At 43.6% G+C, this 22,422-nt stretch overlaps 1 protein-coding gene across 1 annotated transcript in view; it reads left to right on the top strand.

Moving 5' to 3' along the window:
* The window catches only part of IQGAP1 (IQ motif containing GTPase activating protein 1), a 134,468-nt gene that overhangs the window by 84,700 nt on the left and 27,346 nt on the right, over positions 1-22,422 (top strand). The window contains exons 17-29 of the mRNA XM_033920190.1: positions 1,550-1,717; positions 2,396-2,538; positions 3,338-3,508; positions 4,414-4,497; positions 4,589-4,660; positions 4,753-4,822; positions 5,025-5,233; positions 8,783-8,938; positions 10,329-10,492; positions 13,975-14,199; positions 16,381-16,521; positions 16,646-16,730; positions 20,221-20,453. Coding sequence (XP_033776081.1) covers positions 1,550-1,717; positions 2,396-2,538; positions 3,338-3,508; positions 4,414-4,497; positions 4,589-4,660; positions 4,753-4,822; positions 5,025-5,233; positions 8,783-8,938; positions 10,329-10,492; positions 13,975-14,199; positions 16,381-16,521; positions 16,646-16,730; positions 20,221-20,453 — 1,921 coding nt within the window. The remainder of the gene's footprint in view (positions 1-1,549; positions 1,718-2,395; positions 2,539-3,337; positions 3,509-4,413; positions 4,498-4,588; positions 4,661-4,752; positions 4,823-5,024; positions 5,234-8,782; positions 8,939-10,328; positions 10,493-13,974; positions 14,200-16,380; positions 16,522-16,645; positions 16,731-20,220; positions 20,454-22,422) is intronic.

The following is a 22,422-nucleotide window of genomic DNA, read 5'->3' as shown; positions in this document are numbered from 1 at the left end:
TCAAAACATATGTCTTAAGTCCGATTTGGACGTATGATGCGAGATACTCAAAGCCGGCAGTGGGAAAACGCCCATTTTTGAAAAATACTTCTAGAATTTTTTTTTTTTTTTGGGGGGGGCGAAGGGTAAAGGAAATCGTCTATTTGGGCTTCCAAGCTATTGGGTTGCCCAGATTGCCAGGACGTCTTATCTTTATACCACATTTTCAACCAAAATTTTTTCCAAATCCCAAACGCCCAGAACAAGACCATTTGGATGTGGGAGAGGCCAATCTTGTAATGGACTGGCCACCCAGACATGGCAATTGTTGTGAACATCGCATAAAGGGTGCCACATAAACATCTCACCAGAACGCCCCCTTATAGGTTATGGTGAGCCCCTCCAAATCCATTATACCCACCTGTCTACAACCCCAATAGCCCTTACGTCTGCAGGTGGGTTTGGAGGGGGGGGGTGGTTTGGTGGGTGCACATGTTCCACCATAAATGTAGTGGTTATAGTGGCCTACGGGCTTGGGTCCTCCTCTCTGTGGTTCACTAGCCTACCCCCAGGCTATTTAAGAGACCTGTGTGGAGTTCTACTAGGCTTTCCTATACCAGGTGCTGAAGTTCTAGAGCCAGGTACAGTATGTACTTTTTTATTCTAATCTTTGTGAGGGGGGTCAGTGAACACTGGGGGAGTGTGTGTGGGTCTTTACTTTGTCTCCGAGGTGGTTAGCTGGTCACTTTGGATATCTTTTGGGCACTTATACCTGTTTTCGTATCGTCTAACTCACAATGTCTAAGTTTCACCCAGGATATCAAGTAAAACTTTTGACTATCCCTGCAGGACATCTTAAGTCTGAGTCAGATAGGATAAAGCCTGAAATGCTGTTCAACTCCTTGCAACAAGGCTTCACGCTGCACTGGCAATGTAGCACGAGGCCTTGTGGAATGGAGTTGAGCTGCATTACAAACATTATCCTATCTCAAGGAGACAATGAATGCTTGAGTGTTTGGAACACCATTGGGAGATGACTACTCCAAAGTGGACTTCTTTAGCTACTAGCAAAGTATGTAAAATTTCTGTTATTTTCCACAATAAAATGCAGATATTAAGGTTCATTACTGCATCAGCCCCCTCCTTCACAAAGCCACGCTAGTGTTTTTAGCGCCGGCTGCCACGGTAACAGCTCTGACACTCATAGAATTCCTACGAGCGTCCGAGCTGTTACTGCAGTGGCTGGCGCTAAGAACGCTAGAGCGGCTTTGTAAAGGAGGGGGAAAATGACTTTTTATCAATATGTCATTGCTGAGTGTGAAAACATAAAAGTTACAGCTATACTACCAAGAAATGTGCTCCATTAAGCAAAAATAACCAATTTTAAGAAAAATGGAGCTTTATGTAATCATTGGCTCTGAGCGACCCCAGGATGGCCTTTAAAATTTTTTACAAAAATCAAGCACAATTAAATTCATGGGAAAAACTTCAATTCACACGTTTTCTTTCCAACTTTAGGTTTTTCTCGACCTCTCTACATAACATCCACGCTTTGTGCGTTTTGTTCTAGTTTCTTTAGGAATTTTGTCAATTAATGAAGCTGTGGATCGTGGCGATGCAGTACAGACGCTAAGTGCCCTCCGATCACCTGATGCTGGCCTCTACGGGGTCACTCCAGAGTGTGCAGACACGTATCAGAATGAGCTGGCAGAGGCCAAGAAGAAAAAAACGGTTGCAGGTGAGCGTTGCACCGAGGCTGTCTCAGCTTTAAGAGTAAGACGTGGCCTTTTGGGGGCATTTCCGAGGCAAACTGGACTGCAACGAACACAGCATGGGAAATAAACAGAAAGGTTTGTTCTTGTTTAGTGGCAAATGCTTCCCGGGTCAGGTTCAGGATCTCGTATGTAGCGATTTCTTCTGGTGAGGTGGTGTGATGGCAAATTACGTCAGCACTTATTTTGTCCCAGCTGTCTCAAACACAGCATTCCCAGCTCACTCTTCCCTTCTCCTCCTGCATCTAAGTTCCTGCTTATCCCCCTTCTCTGTTCTCTTAGCTCTTTCCTCCCCCAGCTCAGGCCTGCTGTGTTTATCTCACTTTGGAAATTCTGCACGGAGCCAGCTCCCTTTCCTCAGTCGCTGGTAGATATTAACACATCTCTTTTAATGTTCCTGCATCTTTAATATAGCTTAATCCGAGCGCTGCAGTTTTTCAGTGTCTCTGCCCTGCCTGCAAACTCTGACACGGTCCTAATCCAATCTGGTGTTTTCATTCTGCCTTTTTGTAGGGTGACCAGATTTTATGGACCGAAAATCCAGACCCTGAGCTTGATTTTCAGAAATCCCAAGAGGCTTGAATGGGATATCAAACCCGAATGAGCTAGAGGTTTTGTGCTGATGGGTTCTCATCTTTTCCTAGGTGATAACGCCAGTGAGTGGGTGCAGCACTGGGTCAAAGGAGGCTACAATTATTACTTCAATCTGAAGAGTAAGGAAGGGGGCTGGGACGAGCCCCCGGGATTTGTGCAGAATAATACGCAGCTCTCCCGGGAAGAAATCCAGGTCAGAGGACTGAATTGTGTCTTTCCTCACTCGCTTGCTTGCTTTCATGGACTATCAGGTCTTGTGGTGAGGCAGACCTAAAAATAACCTGTGGGATCAGTGGCAGAGGGGGGGGGAGGGGTGGTCCGCCCTGGGTGCAGTCATGGTGGTGGCACCAGCACCCATCCTACTCCTTCCCCACCCCTCCCAATGCATCCCTCTCCTTCACCTGCATCTCTTTAATGTTCCAGGCATGAGCAGCAACTCCAAACACCATCGGCTCTTCCTCTGATGTCACTTCCTGGACCCGCGCCTAGGAAGTGACGTCGGAGGAAGATCCGATGCTGGTGCGAGCAACAGGTTGGGGTTGCTGGGAACATTAAAGAGGTACAGGGGAAGGGAGGGGCGTGCACATCTGGCAGGAGGGGACAGGGAAGGAGCGAAGAAGAGGGTGGGGGAGGGGTGCCACTGCCCCAGGCGCCATGTGTAGGATGTAGGAACAGCAATATCCCTCCCCACCACGCCGCCTCCTCCTCCCTCCCCCTTATTGTCCTCTTGCTCCCCAGTTTTGTTATGGTTCTTCCCTTTTGCCAATAGTCGGTACCACCAGACCGCAAAAGATGCCTAGACATGGCTTTGCTTCTTCTGGACTCCCAGTTGTCACAGAAAATGAGTCGAAAATGAGACTTTGTGTTTATTCATTGTTGAGACTAACCTGCAAGCCTGAGTTTTTGATTCCTAGTGTATGCGGTGCTAAGCGTTCTTCCTTTGCGTCTCCTCCTCTCTCTCATGTTGGCCTCTCTTGTCTCCTCCGATACAGAGCACCATCTCTGGAGTGTCGGCTGCATATAATCGAGAACAACTCTGGCTGGCTAACGAGAGCCTCATTACAAAGCTGCAGGCTCGCTGCAGGGGTTACCTCGTCCGCAGGAAGTTCAAATCCAGGATGGGGTTCCTTCGGGATCAAACTCCTGCTATCACTTGCATCCAGGTCTGCTGCTGCTTTGGACTTTTCGGTTTAGGGAGTAGGGCAGGATGTTCCCTTCACCTGTCCTCTACGGAGGTTATGACCCAAGGGAAGTTCTTAGAGTCTCTGATCTTTCTTTGGACATCTAGCTAGGGAAAGACACAACCAAAAGTGTGTGTGTGTGTGTGTGTGTGTGGGAGGGGGGGGAGGTTACCAGTTCAACTCTGTTCTCTAGCAGTGCCTCTATTCTCTGCAGTCAGCGCTAGGAGTGGATTACATGAGACCTGTGTTATTTATTTATATAATTGTGATAGATATTGTAAGTGAAAAACCGTGATCTCTCAATACATCTCACGGACCTGAATAGCAGAATTACTAGTATGGTGTAGCCCAGCGTTTCTCAAACTGTTTTTTTAGTAGTTATAAAATAAACCCACCAGGATGATTGAAAACAACACCCAATTGGGCAGGAAAATCAAATCGAATAGAAAAATCGATTCAATAGGCTGAATCAAATTGAAAATATTTTTCCTGAATTGGGCAGCACTAGTAACAACACATTTCAGAACTGTGTACTATATTTTTCTTGAGCAAGGTGCTTGTTTTGTGATGTGGTGTGGACGCTGATCTCTTTTTGCTCTTTCTAATAAGCTCTTTCACATTTCATTAATGTTCCTCACCATTTTCGTACTGTAATATGTTTCAACATGGAAGTCAGAATCTGATAATACCAACTTTCACCTTTGATTTAATGGTGTCCCTTTTCCCATTGATAAAATGGGCCCCAACATGAGTCATTTAGTAGACCTCAAGGTGGAACGTTCAAGAACTCCTTTTGGTCTGTATAGTATGTGGATGATATGTCACCCTACTGCAGCTAAATATAAATGTGTGTCAACATTTATACTTTTATATCTGTGATTTTTCAGTCTTACTGGCGGGGACACAAGCAGAAGAAGGCTTTTCAGGATCGCCTGCAGTTCTTGAGAGATCACTCTGACGAGGTTGAGAAGGTATGTGGGGCTGTGAAGACTGCTTTGTTTATCCCCGGAAGCATCCATCTGTTCATGGCATTGTCTGATTCTCTGCTTTAACGCTTTACAGATTCAGTCAATGGTCAGGATGCACCAAGCTAGGAAGCGATACCGAGACAGACTGCAGTACTTCAGGGATCACGTAAGCCAGGACCGCACGATGTTTGCATTTTTGCTTTGCTTGCTCATACGGAACCACAGACTTGCAGAACTGATGTTTTGTTCTCTTGGTAGATCAATGATGTTGTGAAAATCCAGGCTTTTATTCGTGCTAACAAAGCACGGGATGATTACAAGACCCTAAGTAAGTATGGGGAATGTGGCACATGAGTGGAAAGTGTAGATTAGAACTGATGGGCAGATTATCAGTCCAATATTGGTTGTTTCTGTGCATGGAGTTAGGCTTAGCATGACTGGGTATGCTAGACATTTAAGTCGTACTCGTTATGCATGGGACGGCTCCCGCTCCCGTGTTTGCTCATGCTCTTATTCCTTCTGGACTTTAGTCAACGCAGAAAACCCTCCCATGGCTGTGCTGCGGAAATTTGTGCATCTGCTGGACCAGAGCGACCAAGATTTCCAGGAAGAACTAGAAGTAATGAAGCTGCGTGAGGAAGTTGTGACCCTACTTCGATCCAATCAGCAGCTGGAGAATGACCTCAACCTCATGGACATTAAAATTGGGTTGCTGGTGAAAAACAAAATTACACTACAGGTACCAACCGAGTGCATATCCAGATAGACAGAGGGTTGGTCTTAGTTACTTAGCTGGCTGGGCTCAAAGAAGAAGAGAAGGTCTATTATGTCTTTCCTCTTAGTCGTCCAAATCTTTATGCAGTGCTGCTAGAGGAAAGCGAGAAAACAGTTCTATTTCTGTGGCCAGTTTTAGAGCAGCATAAGAGAGTTCCTTCTGATCCGAGTATGGCAATTAGTTCAGTTCTCCAAATTGGCACTTCTGCATCGAGCTTGACTATCTAATCCACTTGTATCCACTGATGGCCTTTGGTAACTACAAACAGGTGAAGTTTTCAAGATTTCCCAATTGAATAAGCATGAGATAGATTTGCATACATTCTCCTCAGTTTCATGCATGTTCATTGGAGATAACCTGAAACCCTGAACCATTACCATAGTAACATAGTAAATGATGGCAGATAAAGACCTGAATGGTCCCATCCAGTCTGCCCAACCATACATGCTCCAAAAATTAATTTACTTTAAATGGTCCTTTTTCTTAGATATTTCTGGGGCTGAAACCCAGAGGCCTTCCCAGTAGTGTGCTTAGCTTCCATCTATTGGAGTCTCCATCAAAGCTCACTCCAGCCCATCTTAACCATCCCAGCCCGTCCTCAACTGAATGTCCATATATTGGACATAAACCGTGCAAGCCTGCCCAGTACTGACCTTAGTTCCTTCAATGTATACCCATTATTTTCTGATTAGAGATCCTCTGTCTTCATCCCATGCTCATTTGAACTCTGTCACTGTTTTCTTCTCCACCACTTCCCTCGGGAGCGCATTCCAGGCATTCAGCACCATATCCATAAAGAAGAATTTCCTAACATTACTCTTGAGTCTACCACCCCTCAACCTCAAATTATATCTTCTGCTTTTACCATTTTCCTTTCTCTGGAAAATATTTTGTTCTACTTTAATACCTTTCAAGTATTTGAACATCTGAATCATATCTCCCCTGTCCCTCCTTTCCTGTAGGGTATACATATTCATGACTTCCAGTCTCTCCTCATACGTCTTCTGGCACAAACCTACCATTTTTGTTGCCTTCCTCTGGACCACTTCAAGTCTTTTTATGTCCTTTGCCAGATATGGTCTCCAAAACTGAACACAATACTCCTCGTGGGGCCTCACCATCGACCTGTACAGGAGCATCAACACCTTCTTTCTTCTACTGGTCACGCGTCCTTTTGGCAACAGCCACTGCCTTGTTTATTTATTTGATTTCTATCTCGTCCTCCCAGTAGCTCAGAACGGGTTATAGGCAAACATTCACAGTGGAATACATTTGGACAGTACACTGATAACCTTCTCCGATCTGTTTGTGATCCCCTTTATCATTCCTAGCATTCTGTTCGCCCTTTTTGCCACCGCCGCACATTGCACGTTTGGCTTTATCGACTTGTCAATCAGAACTCCCAAGTCTCTTTCCTGGGAGGTCTCTCCAAGTACCGCCCCGGACATCCTGTATTTGTGCATGAGATTTTTATTACCAACATGCATCACTTTTACACTTATCCACGTTGAACCTCATTTGCCATGTCGATACCCATTTCTCAAGCTTGATTATGCCACGTTGCAGATCTTTGCCATTCCCCTGCGTCTTCACTACTCTGAATAAATTTGTATCGTCCGCAAATTTAATCACCTCACTCGTCGTACCAATGTCCAGATCGTTTATAAAGATGTTGAAGAGCACGGGGTCCAAGCACCGAACCCTGCAGCACCCCTTTGGTGATGCTCTTCCAGTCCAAATATTGTCCATTTACCCCCACTCTGTTTCCTATGCTCCAGCCAGTTTTAAATCCACGTGAGTATTTCACCCTCGATTCCATGGCTCGCAATTTTTCGAAGTAGTCATTCATGTGGAACCTTGTCGAATGCCTTCTGAAAATCCAGATATACAATGTCGCCCTTGTCTATCTGCCTGTTTACTACCTCAAAGAAGTGCAGCAAGTTCGTCAAACAATATCTGCCTTTGCTGAAACCGTGCTGGCTGATCCTCAGACCATGTTCGTCAAGGTGATCAATGATGCGGTCCTTTATCAGCGCCTCTACCATATCATCCCGCTGCTGAAAAAGGCCCATTGGCTTCCCGTTCCCCACAGAATCACTTATAAAATTGCCTCTCTCACCTTTAAAACACAGAGAGCCGACTTTCATCGACAAAACTACTCATTCCTCATGTTCCACCCAGAATTCTCAGATCTACCTCCCAACATTTATTTTTTTGTCCCCTTGCATAAGGCAATCGGTGCTCATCGTACAACACTATTTTCTGTAACCGCCCTCCCTTTCCTGGAACTCATTGCCCCTTCCTATCAGAGAGGACATAAACTTGGATAAATATAAGGGGGCTTTGAAATGTTAATATAGAATACTGCAACTAAGCTAATTTTTGGGAAACGAAAGTATGATCATGTTTCCTCTTTGTTGATAAAGCTTCACTGGCTCCCAGTTTGCTTTAGGATCCAGTTTAAATGTGCATGCATAATCTTCAAGCTTCTCTATGGAATATTTGATTCTTTGGTCCCCTTGTGTTGGAATACCTTACACTTTGCCATTTGAGAAACACACAAAGATATGTTAGCCTTCCCTTCCTTTAACGGAATTAAATCTGCTGGGAAGCTCAGTCGATCTTTTGTTTTCAAGTTTGTAGAGATCTGGAATGAACTTCCTGACTCCATTAGGCTTTTAGGCCAGCTGCAATTATTTCATAAATTCCTGAAAACTTTGTTCTCGCAATTTTTAAATGGTTTAACTACAGCCTCATCGATATGATAATATTATAGTTATTTTTCTTATGTACTTGAGTTTTTCCTTCTCTTATATTTTCTGCTATGTACACTCGAGTCGAGCTCCACTGGGAAATGACTCGGTAAATAAACCAAAGATTAGATTAGATTTCTTAGTCAAAGATGCCTTTGAGCACTGACACTAGCCCACCTCTTTCTTACAAGAAAACGGCGGCTATGAAGAAATCTCCCCCTCTTTTGTTTTTCCCCATTATGTTCTTTCTTCTTGATTTTCTTGTACTTCAGCCCTTTCCCTCTCGTTTTTGTTAGTCCGTCTTTGTCCATGTAATCAGTTTTAAACTTTTATTCCTATTTTATGTTGTAAATCTCTTAGCATTCAAGATAGGCGATTAATCAAACGTCAACTAAATTTGAAACTCTGTCCCCCTATACCTTTTTGGCTCTTTGCCGGTGCATTCAGCATCTCCAACCTGCTGCTGACATTGGCTTCGGCTCTCCCTCTGTTGTCACTTTCTAGTCACGGATTCTCTAGCTGGGCGTATTCTTTTTGTCTTTATCGTGCTGGTTGACCTGGGAATAATATCGGGAAATATTTTTCACCACAGATGGAGGTGGTGGAGACAAAACCAGCGAATGAATTCAAAAGTGTGTGGGATAAACTGAGCATTCCTACACAGAAAGAGGATGGAATCAAAGCAAAATTCTGGCCACCTTGTTGAGTCAACAGGATGGACCATATGGTCTTTAGTTGTTGTTATTTTTTTATGTTGCAGGATGTCGTTTCTCACAGTAAGAAGCTGACGAAGAAGAACAAAGGGCAGCTGTCTGACATGATGATGCTGAACAAGCAGAAGGGAGGGTTGAAGGCCCTGAGCAAGGAGAAGAGAGAGAAGCTGGAGGCCTATCAGCACCTCTTTTATCTACTCCAGGTAACACAGAGTCTCACGTATCATGCCTCTACCTCATGTGGCTCTCATGTTGCTCTGTTCCAGAGCACATGCCTAAATCTAAGCACCATTGAATCCATTTGGAACGTGTTCAAGTATGTTACGAAGTGCTTAATGAGTTATAATGCATGCTAGCAATGTTTCGTTGTCATAGCGATTGTTTTATATTCACTGCTCTGCATTCCTGTGGAGAAGGAGGGGGTCTATAAATTTAATTTTATTAAGGTGTGCTAACCGATTTAGCACACGCTAAATAAGGCATCAATTATATTCTATGGGCGCCTTTTGCATTTAGCATGCATTCAATCGGTTAGCGCACATTCATAAAAGGACCCCTTAGTATAGGTTAAAACAACACAACCTCCCCCCCTCCTTTCTTGATACTAATGCTAAAAGCTAAAATGGCCTAATGGACTTTGTGTGGTTGCATGTCCCTAACATTCATCCCCTCCTGCTCCGTTCCGTCTGTTCATCGGTTTCTGTTCTCCAGTATTGACTGACCTCATGTAGTCACACTCATTTTCCCTCACAAATTCACACAATTCTGATATTTACTAAGGCTCGGATTCTCTGATCGGCGCCATTGTCAGTGGCTGCCAATCGCGTGACAGCGCCGGTTAGAGAATGATGCCTCGGACAAAGGTAGGCGCTGGAAATGTCGGCTAGTGTTATCCAGGCTTACATTTCTGGCACCTATCTTTGACGTGAATGGTGCCTAACGCCACTTCTGGCATTTTTAGCCACGCCTACAATGGTGTCAGGCGCTGTAAAGAGCCTACAGAGGCGTGATTCCGATGCCAATTTGTTAGGTGCTGGTAGACGTCTTGAAAATCAGTTTACAACGGCATTTTTCACTGAACTTGGACGCCTACTAGCACCTAAAAAAAACTGATGCCGTTTAGAGAATCCAGACCTAACAGTCTATTCTGTGTTCTATTCTGTACTGTGTTCTATTCTGCACCACTCACTGGACATCCTTATTCTTATACAGACCCACAGCTAATCTCAACCAGGTGTGGCCTGTCTTTGACCGTTCACACTTTAGTTCGTGTTGCTCACCCTCAGCTATCCACCCTTGCCAAGGCATCTTCATTTGTTACATATTCCCATCCCTGCATCCATAATTACCCTTTTCCACCTAACACTGCATCTGTTACTATCCTTTTCCATGTGTGGCTCCAAGTCTTTGAATCTTTCTGCTCTTCTGCATTCTTTTCCCTGATCTTCAGTCCTGAAAGGCGTGAATTGCAGTCAAATTTAGGTTTATCTGCCTTGGAGGGGCTCTGACCTCTCACATAATATGCAAAACCTTCCTTGTCAGGAGTCTTGAGCAGGTTCCTGACTTGGCTCTTCTCTTTGTCCTCCGCTGCAGACAAACCCAACCTACTTGGCCAAGCTCATTTTCCAGATGCCTCAGAACAAGTCAACCAAGTTCATGGACTCGGTGATCTTTACGCTGTATAACTACGCCTCCAATCAGAGGGAGGAGTATCTGCTGCTGCGCCTCTTCAAGACGGCGCTTCAGGAGGAGATCAAGTACGTCCTCTCTCCGGGACAGGCGCCAGGGGGAAAAGCTGTTGATCGCGCCTGAGATTCTGACGCCTCCCCCTATTCCCAAAGCACATTTTTCTATGCTGAAATCGCTGTCACTAGCCGGAGTGCATCATTGGCCGTGAAAATGCGCAGACGTCGACACGATTTGTCACGTCGACGTCCACGCATGCGCGAAGGCTCAGCTGGCCGCGACCCGCCGGTGGAGGGATCCGGGAGGAGCGGGGAGAGGAAGAGAGATGCCGGCCAGGAGGAGAGTCATCTGCGCTGGCACATCCTGTAGGCGGGCAGCCGGCTCTCTCCCTCGCCAGTGTGTCGTGGCACACCAGAAATCTCAGGGGGCACACAGTTTGCGATACATTTCATTATAGAATACTAATGTAACCAGATATTGATGCGTCTAACATTTAGGTGCTTTCGCCCCAAACATACAGCTGGCATAAGCGCAAGTACCTACATGTGGCAGGGATGCTCTTAACGCATAATATTCCGTAAGTTATGCATGTAACTTGGAGCCCTGTTTCATCCCTGTGTACACTCCCATTGCAGATAATGCACTGAATACGTTAAGCCAATAATTGCAGAATATTTATTTATTGTATGGTTTTATAAACCGCTTATGTCCTCAGTAGTTTCCATTTAGCAGTAATCGGGTACAGAAAGCATTCTTGCGGGTTCACAATCTAGCCCTGCCCAAACCACACCCCCTTGAGATTTAGATGCACCTTTCATTTACTGCATAGACAACTGTCTAAAATATGGTTTGGAAAATAGTGATTTGGATGTTTTCGTGAGAAAAAAACCGCTCCCAATTGCCACTTTATGCCCTTTTGTGGACTTTTTTTTCTTCCTTTTGAAAATGAGTCCTTTAAACTAGGCAAGAGAGGCTCCTGGCCCGTCACTGGCACTTAACCAACCAGTGCCACTGAATATCTAATTTAATCTAATCCTTCATTTTTTATACTTGTGATTTACATTAACACTTAACAGTATATTAACTGAAAAAAAACCCAAACAATCCAAAACACCCTAATCTGAAATAGCAGAAAACAAGAAAGTCTTTAATCTTTTTTGAAAGATTTGATTGGTAGTGCATGCTAGTGTGACCATATGGCTCCAGAAAAAAGGGGGACGGATTGAGACATCCGGGTTTTACTTCCATTGAAAGCAACCAAGATGTCTCAATCTGTTCTCCTTACTTCCATTGCTTTCAATGGAAGTAAAACCCGGATGTCTCAATCCGTCCCCTTCTTTCTGGAGCCATATGGTCACACTATCATGACCGCAGACTGAGGGGTAATTCATTCCATAAAGCAGTAAACAGAAAAGAGCAAGAACGGAAGACTTGACTGAACACCTTTAAATGGTGGAAAAGGCAGCTTATAAACAGTAAAAGCTCTACGGCCACTTTGTCATGGGAGAGTGTGGCACAGTGGTTAAAGCTACAGCCTCAGCACCCTGAGGATGTGGGTTTGTTCAAAGCCACGTTGCTCCTTGTGACCCTGGGCAAGTCACTTAATCCCCCCCCATTGCCCCAGGCATATTAGATAGATAGATTGTGAGCCCATCAGGATAGACAGCGAAAAATGCTCGAGTACCTGAATAAATTCATGTAAACAATTCTGAGCAACCCTGGGAGAACAGCGTAGAAAATTAAAAAAAATAAGTGGTACAACTGAGTCACCTAATCGCCCATAAAATGTTTTAAAAACTAGATGGGGGGGGGGGGGGGAGAGCACATTTGAACTTGACTCTTGACTAAATATTGTCACTAACCACCAAACCTGTAGCCGGGTATTTGGGCTGTCCAGGGGCAGAGTTGGCACTTAGGTTGTTGAGTACTCGTATTCAGCACTTAACCGCATAGAACACAGGCCTATCTTTGTCCGACTTAATTTATGTAGTTTAGAGCTGACCATACATCCCTGAATATTCAGTGCCGGTGACTGGGCTTTGTCCAGCTTTGAATATCTGGGCCTAACGCTGCCAGCAGAATATTTGCCCCTTAAGCTCTCCACAGGCAGGGAAATATTCTGTCTGAAGGAGAAGGGCCTTTCTGTGGTTAAAATCAAAGCAGTTCACACATTCGGGTTCTTAATTTGTGGCCAGAGACTCGAGGAACAGCACTGGGAATCAAACCCAGTTCCACAGGGTCTTAAGGCCACTGCACTAAACCACTAGGCCACTCATATTAAGCTACTAATTTATGAGCTAAATACAAATCAGTAAAATTGTGACTGTTTTCCTGGACATGTACAGCTAACAGAGCAGTTTTCAAATCCTTCTGAAAGTTCCCACTCCACCTCAGTGTCTGCCTAAGAGTACATGTGCTTTTCAGTTTTTGAAGAAGGAATGGGGCAGGTTTAGGGAATGAATGTATTTTGGGCTGGATTCTGTATAGGACGCCCGGTCTCAGAAGCCACCTAAGTGTCTTTTGAGAATCACCCAAGCGTGTCCTATATAGAATGTGTCTGTCCCCATGGACAGACGTCTAAGCCCACCTAACCACCTCGATTCTCTAACCGGCATCCATGTCATCCATCTCGTTGCCGTTGAGCCGATTGCGCCAAAGGAATCTCTCTGCCGTGATCATTTTAGCGGCTGCGGCAGGGAACCCATTCCTCCCTCCGAGACATCCCCCGGCAGGAGGGATGCCCAGTCTCTCTTGCCGGAACACCTGAAGCTGCCCCACCCCCAAATGTCCGTGGCAGGATGAGTGCCCAATTCCTCCTGCCATGGACATTCGGGGGTAGGGGGAGCGGCTTCGGGGGTTCTGGCAGGAGGAACTGGGCATCCTTCCAGTAGTCTTCTTGGGGCAGACAGGTTCCCTGCCACGGCCGATAAAGTGATCACGTCGGGACGATTCCCTTGCCGCGATCGGCTCTGCAGCCACGTCTATTTGAAATGTAGATCAGCATTTTTCTGGCCTACATTTCAGGTGCCTATTGCGGCCCTAGGGAGCTGCCTAGAGCCACCTAAGCTCACCTAAGGCCACTTCCGGGTGAAACCATGCCCACGCCTAGCCTTGGGCGAGCTTAGGCTGCCCTACACGCCTCCCTAGGCTCGTGAAAATGGCTACAATGTAGGTGACTCTCCTCAGGTTTTTGTTTTTTTAAAACAGGCATCCCAATTGGCTGGTTAGACAGCCATAGGACGCCTACCACTGCCCACAGTTGGGATGCCGTTTATAGAATTTGCCCCTTTGTGCCTGTCCCCGTGCAGGCACAGTGTAGACCAGTACCTTCACAGCTGTACTCTGGGTGCTGCATGGATTTCATAGGGAAGCTTTTGTAGAGTTTCCTGCTGAAAATCCATTCAGTGTTGTGGATACAGAGTACCCCTGAAGAGTTTCAGAACTTTCCTGCCTATGCTGAGTCGTACCTTTGTTAGGTAGCCGCTGACCCTCAACTGTAGGGACAGTTGGTATGGATCTATGTCTTGATATGTTTGCTCTTGTTACTCTCCAGGTCAAAAGTAGACCAGCTGCAGGAAATTGTCACCGGCAATCCCACGGTCATTAAGATGGTTGTCAGTTTCAATCGTGGTGCCCGAGGTCAGAATGCCCTACGGCAGATTGTGGCTCCTGTGGTAAGGGAGATTATGGATGACAAGTCCCTCAACATTAAGACGGATCCCGTGGATATTTACAAGTCTTGGGTCAACCAAATGGAAACGCAGACTGGAGAGGCTAGGTACAGTGCCCATCTGTTGCTGGTTTTTTGTTTTTTTTTTCACCTTCCGCTCTGCTGTTTTTCACATTCTCCCTTGCTTGGTATCTTAGGCATTTTCATCCTTTCTGGTTTTATGTATTTCTCTTCATTGTTCTTCTGATGGCTCACAAGCAGAACTGTACAGGTACAAAGTCCTGTATCCGAAATTCTAAAAACCGAAATTTTTTTTGTAACATTTTTCCATTACTAATTATACAGAAAAGCTTACTTTTAGCATCATAAGTGGACACTGACCACAAAGTTAAACACTTTACACTGGATAGTAGTTCAGTTTTTTTCATCTTACCTCACACTGGTGTACCTCCGAGGTATTGCCTTTAGCTCCAGTGATTCATATTTGCTGCCTGCTGTGGCCCCGTACACAACCAGGAAGGAAAAAGGAAGTGATGTAAGCAAGACAGGAAGCGACAGAGTGAAGCCTACAGGGCTGCAGCAAGTGGCGAGTATGAATCACTACGGCCACTGGCGACGCATCATTTTAAAAATGCAAAAATTTTAAAATCCAAAACGTCTCTGGTCCCGAGCATTTCAGATAAAGGATCTTGAACCTAGTCGAAGCTATAGTTGCACCTGTGCAATGTACCCCTTGTGACCATCCCTCACCTTGCCCACTTGACAGCCAGTGGGAGGAAATGGTGGACTGTGAGTAATTGTTATGTTCCTCCATATCTGCATTCTGTGCCGTCACAGGGCTCACACAGCTGGTAGCATGGTATTCCTCGCAAGACACTTATTTGAGATGTGCCATTTCCCTGAAAGAATCTGTTAAAGGTGGCTGAGTGCAGACCATATCTGACTTCAAGAAAGCATGGGATCCCTAAGAGACAGGAAGGAATAGTAGATGGCATGAATGAGAAGTTTGGATAGTATGGTCTTTATCTGCTGTCATTTTTCTATGGCTCTGTGATTCTCTGAGCTCAAGATGGTGGTAGTTCATTGCAAATACAGGAGAAGTGTGTACAGTACTCCCCTGATATTTGAGCACAAATTTTGAAAAAACGCAAATATGGGTTTTTGCCTGTCAAAAGGCAGGGGAGGCAGGAGAGGGCAGCTGGAGCACCGGCGGATGAAGAAAATCACTTGCGGTCTACTCCGACCACCTCTTCCTGTAGTAAAGTTGGGCTACACCAATCAGGAGTTGCATGTCACAGCAACTCCTGATTGGTGTAGCCCAACTTTACTACAGGAAGAGGCGGTCGGAGCAGACCTCAAATGAGTGGGTCCATGAACCGCAAATTCACAACACTGTACAGCCTAGTTCTGTAGGTTCAGGTTATTATACCACCTCATTAATGAAAGTCTAGGCAGTTTACAATTTTAATAAAATGCGAGGAAAGACACACAACAATATCAAAACTTTAGTAACCAAAAATTTTTAAAGACAAAAACAGTTTGTACCATAAGAGAGGAGAAGGGAGATGGGAAAGGAAAAGTTACAATAATATATAAGGTGTGAGGGAGAAAGGGAAGAACAACAGGACAATAGAAACACATACAGTAGACTCTGTTAACCGGAACTTAAGCAACCAGAACTCAAGCAACCAGCAAAAAACAAACAATAAATACTGTAATATTTTAAATAAAAATCAATTTGTGGTGGAAATTTAAATGAAAACTTGGTATGCCACACCTGAGCGAGTACGCCCACATTTTGGCTACCACATGCCCAGTAGTTCATCTGGAACAGTTTATGGTATGGCATAGTATGGGGTATAGTATTAGTTAGGCCTGTTATTAACAGTAACTCTCAAGCAACAAGAAACAACGCATACCCGGCATTTTGCAGTCCCGATGGGTGCCAGGTAACTAAGAGTATGCTATATTTGTCCCTTAAGAAAGGAAGGAAGATGATACCATGAAGCCATAGATTTTTAAGCCCGTAGAGAAGTGGTTCCCAATCCTGTCCTGGAGGACCACCGGGTCAGTCGGGTTTTGAATATGCGCGAGAGAGATTTACATATAATGGAGGCGACAGGCATGCAAATCTGCTTCATGCATATTCATTAAGGCTATCCTGAAAACCCGACTGGCCTGGTGGTCCTCCGGGACAGGGTTGGGAACCACTGCCTTAGAGAAGGCCGAAGGTTGTGCTCCTTGCAGGCCGTGTCTAGTCTCACCTCTTTTGCATACCTTGTTGTATAGCAAACTGCCTTATGATGTTACTCCTGAGCAAGCGCTGGCTCATGAGGAAGTGAGGACGAAGCTGGACGCTTCTATCAAAAACATGCGCACAGTGACGGACAAGTTCCTGGTGGCAATCATCAGTTCAGTAGATAAAATCCCGTGAGTATAAAAGCAAGCTCTGGGGTTGCTTCCTACTGAAAAGGAATCGGGGATGGAGGCGATTCCTCCTGCCCCCTATCTCCTTTTACATCTTTACAATGTTTTATTTGTTTCTGTCCTCCAGTTATGGCATGCGCTATATTGCCAAGGTGCTGAAAGATTCGCTACATGAGAAATTCCCCGATGCGGGCGAGGATGAACTGCTGAAGGTAACCATTGGGCCATTCCTCCTGTATTCTGACACTGGTATTCACTCACATACAAATGGACACCCATATCCAACGAACAATAAAAAAAAATAGTCTCTACGCATGCCCTAGAACGGAAAAGAGATTTTATTATTACAAAATGAGAGTACTGGGGCTAGTTTTTATTGCAGGAAAGCGTGGATATGACAACCGACTCTTTTAGCTGGCTGAGAGGCCTACCGTGAACCGCAGCTTAGCCAGCTGAAACCGAGGTGCAATTCTTCCTGTCCCAAACCTAATTGGCACCTTTCGGCGTGCTGAGTTCATCCCTAACAATTTGAGGGACCAGAAACTACTTGTCTCTAGAAGCTCAATGGCTAGATATAGCTGTTGAGGGGCATTTTCACCCATATGGATCTAGTATAGGGTTACCATATGGCTCCAGAAAAAAGGAGTGGAAGTAAAACCCGGACATCTCAATCCATCCTCTTTTTTTCTGGAGCCATATGGTAACCCTAATCTAGTTGTTTAACTTCCTTAGGGGCCCTATTACTAAAAAGTGCTAAAATAAAAGCCTACCATTAAAATTTTAGGAGTACATCTTGATAGAACATTATCAGTGTCATCCTGGGTAAATTTTGTGGTCAAGAAAGTTTTACCATGCTATAGAAACTTAAATTAGTCAGGTCACATTTTGACGATTTTCCCTTTCAATTATTAGTGCAAGCTCTTGTACTTAAGCATATTAAACCATTAGCAGGTTTTCAAAAATATTTTCCAAGACTTCAAACTATACAAAATTCAGCAGTTAGGCTGATTTTTGAATTGTCAAAATACGAACATATAACGCCTTATCAAAAGCTTCACTAGCTTCTAGTAGAGGGACAAGTACTTTTTAAATCAGGTTGTATTTTATTTTATAAAGCTTTAAACGCTGGGTTTTATTAAACCGCGGAAGAGCTTGCTGCGGGCCGGCAAGGTAAATGCTCCGAAGCTCATAGGAATAGAATGAGTGTCTGTGCATTTTAGATCCCTGAATTTCACGCCCTGCTTATTAATTCTATTTTTTAGATGCATTTTAAATTAAAAACTGAATTGTTTGTTAAATGTGTTGATGAAATTGGTGTTATAATTTGAATATTATGTAATTTCGCTGATAACATAAGGCAACAAAAAATATTTTGTGGGAATCATCCGACAACACTGCACATTTTTCTACATCAGCTTTTCACACTTATTTCAGATCTGTTATTAGTTTTTTTTCAGTCATGTAAACTTTTAATGACTAATGTTAGTTTATAGCATTTTAGCATATAGGATTTAAAGAAATGCAGCATCAACGTAAAGAAATATTGCAGTATCTTCGGTCCAAAGTCAAAAAAACACACAGCACAGCATAATTATACTGGACTGTGTCACTTAGCAACCAATATTTCTTCAAAAATGCTTAGAGTATGATTTATTTTCGTGAGTTGTGTCTGGATTGTCACGGCACAACATCCAGCAGTAGTCGGCCATCATACTCTCATTCCAGAAACCTTGGTAGCAACGCTCCATTAACGGAATGTCCTGGTGAAAACGTTCTCCTTGCTCGTCACTCACCACACCAAGATTTTCCGGAAAAAAAGTCAAGATGTGAGTGCAAAAAGTGTATTTTTAATGCCAAGTTTCTGGCATGATAAAGACTGATATTAATCACCATCTGTAGCATTTAAACGTTTGGACAAGTTCCTGGGGTTAAAGTCCATAGTCTGTTATTAAGAAAGACACGGAGGAAGCTACTGCTTTCTCTGGATCGGTAGCATGGAATGTTGCTACTCCTTGGGTTTTGGCTAGGTACTAGTGACCTGGATTGGCCACCCTGAGAACGGGCTACTGGGCTTGATGGACCATTGGTCTGACCCAGTAAGGCTATTCTTAGGTTCTTATCCTATAAACGCATGATATATCGCCCAATTAACATATATAATTATATATAATGAGTCTCATTACAAAAATGTGACATGCTAGTGAAAAACTAAACAGATTTGAAATCAGCATGAAAAATACTACAAAACCCACCCAACATTAACTCTGATGAAAATCATGTGTTGACCTGTGTAATGGTCGTTTTTTTTAAATTTTTGTACATTGCTTTGAACTGAAAGGTAGTATGATTCATCAATAAATTTTTATGCCATGTCGCAATCAGCACCTCCAGTCCATTTTGAAAAGTTGTCTCTTACGGTCTAAGGTTGGGAATAGGTCTGGATCCGTGCACACAAGCCTCCCCTGTTACATTTTATAACTGCTGTTGAGATCTTCTCAGCAGGGAGCCTTTTTCTGTACAGCAAAACACTTTTTTTTTTCTCCAGAAGAGAGCTATGGGACTGGGTCTGGGAATACCCTGGTGAGGTCTGGGATTTTTCTTACATGTGTCTCTCTCTGCTGGTCAAATGGTGAATTACAGCTCCTCGGCCCTTGGTTTCTTATGCTGCGTTTTGCCTATGCATTCTTCTTGTCTGAAACTGCTTCTGTCGCCTTCACAACCTTTGTTCCTTTACCTGAAAGATCTTTTTCTTCTCTGTTTTCTAGTTCTCTGCTTTTCTGCATTGAGCCATCGACTGTAGAGTTTCTCTGCAGGTGAAGTTATTCAGATATTTTTTTTTTTTTAAATTCAATCCCGGCTGAAACTTTTTCAGTTTGTCTAAATGTTTACCTAATGCATTTCCACCTGAGGAAGAGTCCTCTCAAGCAGACTGCATTCTGAAAGAATTTAACCTTGTTTGATTCACTGTAGACACAAGACAAAGTAAGATGTTTGTGGCGTTTACCTGAATCCATTATGAGTTTTTAATTATCGGAGAAGCTTTTGGGGCAATGGTTCACGATCCAGTGCTCAGGATAGCCCTAGCAAGTCAGGTTTTCAGGATTTCCACAATGAATATGCAAGAGATAAATTTGCATGCATTACCTCCATTTTAAGCAAATCTGCCCTGCATATTCTTTGTGGATATCTTTAAGAACTGACTGCCTGGGTAGGTCTAGAACAGTGCATCGCATACTGTGTGCCGTGAGACGCCGGCAAGGAAGAGAGGCGCTGGCTTACAGGATGTACCTCTCGCGGCAAGAGGCATATCTTGTAGGCAAGTCAGCCGGTACTTCTCCTCCTGCAGCACCCTCCTCCCCCCAGAAACGTAGCAATTGCAGGCTCAGGGCCCCATCTGGAGGGCCTCCATGCATGCTCAGATGTCAACGCTCATGATGTCATTGCATCAATGTCCATGCATTTCCGGATGCCCTCCAGCTGCAACCTTGAGCTTAGTGTGCCGCAACTGCAAAAAATTTGCGGAACACTGGTCTACAGAACGGTGTTGAAAACCCCTGGTTTTTTTGGGGGGGGGGATTGGTGAAAGAGGGTTTATTGAGTGGCATAAACATTTCCAGAAGGTGGTAAGATGCCACCAGTCATTTGTTTCTGCAGAGAGTATCGGTGTACTTGCCCTCATCTCTTCATGTAATGCTTTCCTAGATCATTGGCAACCTGCTCTATTACCGTTACATGAACCCAGCTATTGTAGCGCCTGATGCTTTTGATATCATTGACCTGTCGGCCGGAGGACAGCTGACCACAGACCAACGCAGAAACCTGGGCTCCATTGCCAAGATGCTACAGCATGCCGCATCCAATAAAATGTTCCTCGGCGACAACGCCCACCTGGGCATCATCAATGAATACCTCTCCCAGTCCTATCAGAAATTCAGGTGAGGGCCCCCCTCAGAGAGAATTGATGCAGAGAAAATAACCAGTATTCTTTTGGGCTGCATGTATAATAAGCTGCTTAGCCAAAAAACATGTGTAGTCTTCTCCCCAAACAAACATACCAACCAACCTTATGTTCAAAACACAAGCTACCCATAATTTAAGTTTTACAATTCAACATCAAGCATTACAATCTTGAAAAGAGATCAAAATATCCAAAAATGAGAAAATTTTTAACATATATACTGAAAATTCAATCAGCTACTCAGTCCAAAAAATTTGGAATCAAGAAAGAAAATAAATTTCAATTGAACAAAATTATACAAATAGAGTAACGGCAATGGATACCCACCCTAAAGCCGGTAGACAGGCCATTCATCCATGGACTAAGAAACCAACCTTTCTTTTGGCCCTAAATAGTTAAGATTTTTAAATTTATATTCCTCCTTTAAACGAGGTGGATTGCAGCCAAACATACGTACCCAATTAAAAAAATAACATACACATCAAAATTGCCAATTCATATAAAAGACATCAACCATCATACTTCATTTTACAAAACAGATGACGCTTTAGCAATTTAAAATTTACACAAATCTTTTTGTCGCTTGGTGTATTCTGGCAGCCTGTTCCTTTCAGCAGGTCCTGCACATAGGAAAGTCTAGGTCTCGTAGTCTGTAAGCGTAATTTCTTCTGAGTTGGAATAACCAAATTCTAACGTGTAGCAGAAGAATTGTGTTTGAAGAATTGGTTGAAAGGGCAGGTAGAAAGTGCTTGTGAACCATAATTAATTGCCAGGGTTTGATTAAGCTGAAGGTACTAGAAACCCAGTCCAGTCACAAGCATTGTGGTTTCCGAATGTTGCAACAAGCTCTCATCCAAGGGAAGGTCCTATGGGAGTAATGACAAAAGGTACAGGACCCAACAGAGAAGAGTTGGGAACAAGACGTTTAGCTAAGGGAATTGAGGAACTTGGAAGTCAGGAGCAGAAAACTGTCCCAGGGGGCTGTTGGACCAGCAACAAATGTTTTTTGATGGCTGGCTCTATTTGCTGCTGCTTCAAAGTGCTCTATGCTTCCCTGATCCAGGCCCCAGTCTATGTTTGGGGAGAAATGGGGACTCTACCCTTTCTGGGTATATGCAGCTACTTTCTTGTGCCTCTTCCTGCATTTATTGATCACCTTGTCAATCTTCATTATTCCTAAAAATTATCCCTAGTGGCAATATAAAATATACATTATTGACAAAAAAATGTTACACAAATTTGTGGAAACTTAGGACGATTAAATTTTTTTTTGATAGTGCATCATTTAGATTAGTACAATCCTCCATTTTATCTGTTCTGGATTATTGGGATCTCATCAAAAGCTACAAAAGAGATTGAGACTTATCCAGAACACAGCCGTCTTGTTTGATTTTCAGTCTGAAAAAATATGACCACGTTACTCCATTTTATCGACAGTTGCAGTGGTTGCCTTTTGAGGCTAGAATATTGTTTAAATTCGGTTGTATCTGTTTTAAAGTGTTGCTTGGTATGGCACCTATTTATCTGTCCTCATGCTTTGAACGATATAAACCTAATAGGATTATTCGAGGGCAATACTTATTTGTCCATCCGACTATCAAGTCTTGCCGTTACAAGAGATTTTTCAATAAATTACTATTATTTCTCAGGCTCATTCATATATGTCCTTTAGGAAACTGCTAAAAACTGATCTGTTTGATAAATTTGTAAACTGATGTTTTAGAACGTTGATTGGTAAATAGTATATTGTTTTCAGTTTGCGGTATACAAAAATAGTTGTTATTATTTTTAGTAATTTGTATTATCTATTGTTTTTTAGTGAATTGTATTTTACTCACTGATTGTATCATTTTTCACTATATGTGAACCGCCTAGAACTATGTGGTATGGCGGTATATAAAAATAAAATTTTTATTAATATACGAGTTAAATGCATGTATATATTT

The sequence above is a fragment of the Geotrypetes seraphini genome, chromosome 14, assembly GCF_902459505.1.
Source record: "Geotrypetes seraphini chromosome 14, aGeoSer1.1, whole genome shotgun sequence".
Classification (NCBI taxonomy): domain Eukaryota; kingdom Metazoa; phylum Chordata; class Amphibia; order Gymnophiona; family Dermophiidae; genus Geotrypetes; species Geotrypetes seraphini.
This window is presented reverse-complemented; position numbering and strand designations above follow the sequence as displayed.